This window comes from Juglans microcarpa x Juglans regia, chromosome 2D, assembly GCF_004785595.1.
Source record: "Juglans microcarpa x Juglans regia isolate MS1-56 chromosome 2D, Jm3101_v1.0, whole genome shotgun sequence".
NCBI lineage: Eukaryota > Viridiplantae > Streptophyta > Magnoliopsida > Fagales > Juglandaceae > Juglans > Juglans microcarpa x Juglans regia.
This window is the reverse complement of record NC_054596.1, coordinates 20,829,533-20,837,414: the sequence shown is the minus strand read 5'-3', so window position 1 is coordinate 20,837,414 and position 7,882 is coordinate 20,829,533. Positions and strand designations below refer to the sequence as shown.

The 7,882-nt window shown below is 36.8% G+C and overlaps 2 protein-coding genes across 2 annotated transcripts; both read right to left on the bottom strand.

Annotated features, from left to right (window-relative positions):
- Positions 1 to 687: 687 nt before the first annotated feature.
- Positions 688 to 1,356, bottom strand: LOC121249357. Its single transcript, XM_041148069.1, has one exon. The coding sequence runs from the start codon at positions 1,354 to 1,356 to the stop codon at positions 688 to 690; it is 669 nt and encodes a 222-aa protein (XP_041004003.1).
- Positions 1,357 to 2,936: 1,580 nt separating this feature from the next.
- On the bottom strand, positions 2,937 to 4,458 carry LOC121248876 (desmethylxanthohumol 6'-O-methyltransferase-like). The gene is made up of 2 exons (XM_041147486.1): positions 3,615 to 4,458; positions 2,937 to 3,487 (listed from the first exon to the last, which is right to left on the bottom strand). The coding sequence occupies exons 1-2, from the start codon at positions 4,371 to 4,373 to the stop codon at positions 3,188 to 3,190; spliced, it is 1,059 nt and encodes a 352-aa protein (XP_041003420.1). The 5' UTR covers positions 4,374 to 4,458; the 3' UTR covers positions 2,937 to 3,187.
- Positions 4,459 to 7,882: the final 3,424 nt, after the last annotated feature.

The window sequence follows — 7,882 nt, the reverse complement described above, 5'->3', positions numbered from 1 at the left end:
TCTAGTCAAGATATTATCACTCAGTTGATAGATGTCTCATAAAACAGATTTGATAAGGAAGCAAGAGCTCGGAAGAGAGGAAACGACAAGCAGTGAAGTTGAATTGGACAAAAAAAACATATTCATTGAGTTGCCATACTAGTCTACCTTGACATTGTGCCAGAATATGTGTTATGCATATTAAGAAAAATATCTGTGAGAATATATTGGATGCTCTTATGTCAATAGAAGGGAAGACCAAAGATACAGCTAGCTCTTGTAAAGATTTAATTTTTTCTATGCAGGTTTTTTGCGACAACAAACTTTGATCGCAAGAAGTGGTTTCTTGCGACCATTTTTGCAATTAAATTGGAGTTGTTGCAAAAGAATTGATCACAAAAAGCCCTTTCTCTTGTAGTGATCGATTTCCTATTTTAATATGTATTTTGATTAATGCAATAATTGGAACTTTTTATTTGTGTAATAATTTCCATATTTACATTTTTCTTTTAGCTATTAAGCCGAGTTTTGTGCTTAATTGTAGTACGATTAGGATTTGATTAATATCGAAGTTGTTGATCTCTCTCTCTCTCTCTCTCGGCATTTATAGTTTTTTTTGCTCTATTATTTGTAGTAGTACATACGTAGTTCTGTCTGATCATCATCTCTTTTTTTTTAATGAATAAACCTCTGTATTTCATTAATATATCAAGTAAAAAAATTGAAGTCTCTGTTAAGGCATCCCACAATAAATTTTGGGAAGTCCTCTAACCATACTTTCTTTCCTTCTATAAACAAAGCTTTTTTTGCTAAGGTCTGAGCAACCATGTTTTTCTCTCTATGAGTAAAATGTATTGACCAGTGTGCATTTTTCTTAAAATGAAACCTAACATCATCTACTAAATAACCATAAGAAGTCAGCAACTCTTCTTCACTAGAAACTGACAAGATGACCTCCTTTGCATCTCCTTCGAATTCTACTTTCTGAAGCTGAAGATCACTGCACAGCTCCACTGTTGTCCTCAATGCTTGACATTCTGCAATGACTGCCTTTTCTACATATCCTTTCTGATCACACATAGTAGCTAAAACCTTCCCAGTCTCATCTCTAATTATAATCCCTACTCCCATTTTCTTTCTTTTTTGATCCAATGAAGCATCCCAATTAATTTTGACATATCTACAATCTGGTTTTTCCCAACTCAAAGTGTCTGCACCTCTGACCTGCTCTTGTCTGTCTGAATTGCCTAAAGTCTGCACTGCTTGGTCCTTTACAATAGTCTTAACAGATAGCATAAGTCTATTAGGACATTCCAATCTATTTTCAAAGACCACACAATTCCTTCGAAACCAAACATTCCTAAGGGTTGCCGCCATCTCCTCCAACTGGCCCTTATTTAGAGAATTTCAACATTTATCCCATAATAGCATAAAATCATTTCCAAATCTGCCCCACTTTTGAACACAGCTTTTATCACTACCCTAGATGTCATTTGCAGCATGACACTCCCATAACGCATGCATCACAGTTTCTTCTTCGGTTTCACACATAGGACATTTTTTATCCTTAAGCACTCCTCTTTTAAACAAGTTCACTTTGGTAGGCAGTAAATTGTTTCCTACTTTCCATAAAAACATTCTAATTACAGCAGGTACTTCTAGCTCACATATGTTCCTCTAGCTTTCATCTTCTTTTATTCCTCTTGAAAACTCTCCGTTCATCCTCTCCCTTTTGTCCATAAGCAAATAGTAAGCACTTCTCATTGAGAAGATGCCCTTTTTTGAAGGTCCCCAATGCATCCTATCTTTTACTCTATCTCTACTCAGTGGGATAGTAAGTATGTTTTCTGCCTCTTCAGTATTAAAAATGGGTTTAATCACTCCTTCATCCCATTCACCCTTGTGTTTATCAATTAAGGCTTCTACTTCTGAGTCTCCCTGTAACACAGCTACATGTGATTGTAACATGAAAGAAGAAGGGCTGGAAAGCCACTTTTGTCCCCATATCTTGATGTTATCATCTTAAAGTTCCTTTATTGCTTCAATTATTAAGTTTCCGTTTAGCTAATATGGATGCATGCATATTGCTTTGGACACACGGGCATGACATTGGGTCTAGATGCTCACAGATCACCTGTGTACGTACGTGCATCCCATATATAATTGTATGTGCACGAATGAACCAGCAAGTTCAATTAAGTTTTACGTTGAGTCTATATGTTTGAATATTTTGATTGGACGAATCTCAGACATTGGTTTTGACAAACTAGTACTCTCCGTTCAAAAGAAAAGGTTGTACGTCATGCATATATATAGTAATTGAAATAATTTGAGGAGCAGCCACTGTTTGGTAGCAGCCAATTTACACACCCTATGTGGCATCATCCCAACTACACATCTCCTATAACTCGAAATTAGTGGACTGAGGAAGATGATGAGAGAGAGAAACGATGAGAGACTGAGAGAGAAAGTCGAGAGATCTGATGAGAGAGAGTCGAGGAGAGAGATGAGATAGAGAGAGACGCTGGAGAGAGATGTTAAGAGAGAGAGCTGAAGAGAGAGGGGTAGAAGGTCACGTTTTAAAAAAAAAAAAAAAAAGCAGAAACACAGAGGCATCCACATAGTGTGTGTATTGTGTGCACCACTACAGTGGATACTATATAACACTGCTCGTAGTAATTTAGTGGCTGGAACAACCAGCCAACACCATACATACATACATACATACATACATATATACACATATATATATATATATATGGGATGTGCTAATGACGTATATCTTGTGTGATTAATTCGTAACGATCGATATTGTAAGTGCTCGTTTCATGTACTGGATGATCTCAATTTAGTTAAAAGAGCTAGCTAGCTAGCTAGGGTGCCAACGAGGGTAGCATAATAGTGCTAATTAATGTATGCTTCAATTAATAGATTATACCTTGTAATGAAGCATAAAGTAGTTAAAAATCAACAATTCCTTGCAACATATATATAACTGCCAATGATCGACATCATGATCCTCAAGAAATTAAGTACTGTAGTGGCCAAACAGAATGAAATTAGAAGGAAAAACACAATAGGAAATTATTAAACTGAATTCGGTTTAGTTGAGATCCAACCGGCCTATATATGGAAACTAAACCGCAAATTATTCATTAATCAACGTCCTTATATAACGTTGTCTTATTAGTTAATATAAATTATATCATCACTCTGGATAGGCCTCAATTATAGATGTTATAGATGGGAGCTTGATGATTTTATAACGAGGGAAGCCTCCTTCCTTCAACAATTGCTTCCATTCAAGCTCACTCCTCTCCTTCCCACCAGTGGTGTGTGCCATCATCAACAAGTCGTACACCATGCGCGTCTCTTGAAATAAGTCATCATTATCTTTCTCGATAACAATATCAACAATTATAACCTTTCCAGTCTTTTGTGGCACTGTTTTTTTGCAATTTCTCAGTATCTTGATGCAATGTTCGTCGCTCCAATCGTGAAGTACACACTGCACCAACATTTCATGTAATGATAGGGAAGGCCCAGAAGGAGTTATATATTAAGAAACGAAGACTATTGAAAGAAACATATAAAAGTACTGTAACCTAATATTAGAACACCGAACATTAATATACCTTCAAGAGAATTGCATTAGCATTAGGAATGACTTCAAACATGTTCCCTCCAACATGGGAGACCCCCTCGTGTGCCGGTGCTGTTGCCACAACATGTGGGAGATCGAAGTTAATACCTTTGATATGGGGATACTGTTTGATAATCTCAGCTATCATCTCTCCCGTCCCACCCCCTACATCCACCAATGATCCGATGGAACCGAATCCGTCCTTGTATTCTGCCAGGAGCACCCCCATCATGATCTTTGTCGTACATGCCATGGCATCGTTGAAAATCTTGTTGAATTCAGGATTTCTTGCTGCAAAGTCCCACATCTCAAAGCCGTGCGCCTTCTTGAACGCACTGCCACCTTCCTTGACGCATTGGCTCAGGAAATGCCACGGCGCCAGTTGCCACTGGTTGTTCTCCATTAACACCAGTGGCGCTAGGGTTAGCTGAGCATCATGCAAAAGCCATCCTGACGTGTGGGTAGGTCCATAGAGTACTGTTTCTCCACCGTCCGATGCATGATGTTCGGTGAAGATCTTTTTGTAGACCAGAGATCTCATTATTCTTGAAAGGTAAGGGATATCAGGAGAAGGGGAGTCAATGGCAGAGGCTATTTGGGACAAAGTAATGGGAACACTATGAGAGTGTATGATGTCAGCAAGACGGAGCTCCACTGCACATTTCAATGCCATAGAGTCTGCAAAAGCAAATAAGTGTTGCCAAATTTCGGCTTGGCCTTTCAACAATGCCACTTCTTCTTTGCGTTCCATTCTTTTCTCCTGTATGGAGTATGGCCACAAGTACAAATGAAGTCGATGGTGAGTTAGTAGTGCAATGAAAGCCTGGAACTAAGGTCTCTATTTAAAGACATGTCTTGCTGACATCATAGTTTCTATTTAAAGTATGAAACGTCGGTGATGGTAGTTGGTATATATACATGTAAGCGCGTTAGCATTGGAATAGGCGCATTGGATATATTAATTCATGCTTATATCCAACAACCAAACTATAACCACGATGCATGTTTTTTTTATCCAGCAACCAAATTACCATAACCACCATGCATGTTGTTTTTTATCCCACAACCAAACTATAACCATGCCATAGTGTACAGAAAGTGTACAATTTCTGATCTCATGCTTGGCTAGATCAACTTAAAATATTGTAAAAATTATGTCCAATTTCTTTCTCATAGTGATCTAGAAATCAAAATTTGTAAAAACAACCTATAAATACAATGTTTGGGCTAACAACATAAAATGCAGGGACACGAGTGATTAGTTCATGAGTAATATGCAGCAGAACCAACGTCTCCTCCTCGTTGCCGCATATGCAACAGCACCAGCACCACTAAAAGGCACGAATGCCAATTTCACTCTTACAAATGCAATTAGTTCAATACTATCTTTACACATTTTTCTTTGGATAAAAGCAAGTTGATCTTATCGTCGTCAGTTTCAATTCCAGTGGATCCAAGGATCTCCTTCAATCACAATCCCATTCTGAGCAAATATTACAATATTTCATTGACTATATGAAACAGCAAAGCAGTATTCAAGAGCAGCAAAATCATGTGCAAACTAGTGCCCAAAATGCTCATCTAAGAGTAGCAACAGCATTTAAGAACAAAGAAATTTAAGAGCAACATCAAGATGTTCTATTAAAATAGAGCAGCAGCAAGTAGTACCCAAAATGCTCGTTAAAATGCAAACATCCTACAATAATATATTATCTGGACACATTTTATAAATGTCACACGCAACATAACATTGCCCTTAACATGAAAGCAACGGTCCTTGCATTATATGTCAGGCTTCCATTTCAAAATCCATTACAAGCCACACAGACTTCATTAATGAAATTTATCAAAATCGATTACAAAATCACTAGAGCAACCTAACAAGTCCATTACAATAGATGCTGCCTCATTACATTTGTAAACCACTAGCAACTCATACAATAGTCAGCCAAATGACTACAATCATCGGTCTACTCTACCTCAATTTACCATTTCAAAGATGCTACCTCAATTATATTTGGAAGTATGCTGCCTCATGATTACAATAGACCAACTAAAAACACCAGCAACCAGCATGTCCATTACAATAGAAAACAATCCACCAACAAGTCAAAAAAGAAGCCACCACACAATCAAACACCAATACATAATCAGCCACCAACAAATCTACCAGCAAGTCCACAACCATTACAAATGGAAGCCATACAAATCCAATCAAAATAAACCACAAGCACGCAAACAACTATGTACAAGATAGAGACATGTTCCTTTGCTCATCAATGATTTCCATTTGAAGATTATGGAAATACTATTTGTTTGTATGTTTTAGTATGCAAAAAGTAATATTAATGCCAACTAGCATACATATTCATTGCAAATATGGCCCTGTAAATATTTTGTTAAAGCTTGAAATTCCCAAAGTACTCCTGAAATGCAGCGGAAATATCTACCAATTCACTCAACAAATTGGTTAGTTGTTAAGCATGCAATTAATTTAATAATTAATCAATAACATAAAATAAATAAATTGCATAACACTAAGATTGGTATCGAAGGGAACCCCTTTAATGAACTCTTTAAAGGTAAAACCCTACGGGGCAGCCAAACCCAGGAAAATCAATTTTATTATTTGAAAATCAATTACAAGTACTCATCAATTACAAAACCTTTGTAACTTGACTCTCTTACTTTCCCAAACAAAAGACCCGTTTGTCTTCTACCGCAGTAGCAGCCAGAACCTCTGGTGATTTTCAAATATTGCCTTTCCTCCTAAAACTCTAGGGGTTGAAATCCAATCACACGATCCTCTCCACACGAAGCACGATCACACTCAAAGAGAGATCACAAATATAAAAATTCACTAAGGAATTTTCTCACCAAACAATGCACTAGAAAATGCTCTAGAAAATATGTATATCTAAATCTCTATGGATCCTAACCAGTAGGATCCTTTAAATAAACAATCTGAAAAGAGTTTCAGTTTCAGTAGGATTCTGCTGACGGATAGAATCTGTCGCGAAGACGTCTCTTGATGGATTGCTGACATGTCGCGATAACTCTTCTCTGTAGTTACTGAACTGTATTCAACCTCTGTTCTGGATAATTACAGATCTTTTTGAATTCGAATTTCATGTTGCTGACTTATCTAACCAACCTTAAAGACTCCTAGATAAACTTAATGTTGTTTAAAATAAAGTCAACAATTATTTTACATTCATTCAAATTCAAACTTATTGATAAGATAAACTCTATCATTTTAGTCACCTAATCCTATACAAACTCATCAACTTAGTCACCTAGTCCTAGCCAAACTTTACATCTACAATGCTCTTTGGAGGATTATGCTTCAAACAAAAAGGTTATTCAAAACCAAAGGACAAAGTTTAGCTATTCATTCAGCTGCTCCTACATGTTTGTAAAAACCAGAGGACCCATTACTCACTCTTGCTCTCTCGAATTTCAAAATGACAAGTCTAAAATGAACCCATTAATCATATCAAATAAAAACTAAAAATTCTCGCTAAAATCGAGAGAGCAAAACTTCAAAAGAACAACAAATATAAATCCTAAAATCTAAATAAATTCATGGACCTAACTCATCTCATAAAACCAGGTCAACAAAAGAGGATTGCTCATTTCTTATAAACATGCCCAAGATCTTGTCCACAGGCAATGTGAGATTATTTCTCAACACCCTCTCTTACGTGCAAATCAGTATTTTTCCTGTCCTTTTCTCGGGGTAACACAAGACCTTGTCCACAGGCAATGTGAGATTATTTCTCAACATAAAGACTTTGAGAGTGAACTATCACACACAATGATAACAATGGAGAGCTTGTATCATATAGACAATTACAGTTGACTTTACAAGTAACGAAACTAATACAAGAAAAGGTGAAAAACATATATACGGAAAGGTATAGTCGTACATGCCTAGAATGTAAAGAACATAAATGAAATAAAGATGGAATGTACACAAATGGAATGAGCACAGATCACGAGCTGATGCTTTGGTGATTGCCTTGCTGTTTGATCTTATCAATCCCTGGAAATCAACCCTAGATTAAGCCAAACAACAACAAAACCAATTTTCATCTTGAAATCATAGTAATAAAAATGATAGCAAAGTAGAGAGAGTGAGAGAGAGAGAGAGAGAGAGCTTCATTTACCCTAGATTTGACATTGAAGAGCAGTGTCAACAATGAACAGCTACGCTGATGGAGGAAGTGCAGTGTATGAATGTGGGAGACCAAAAATCTA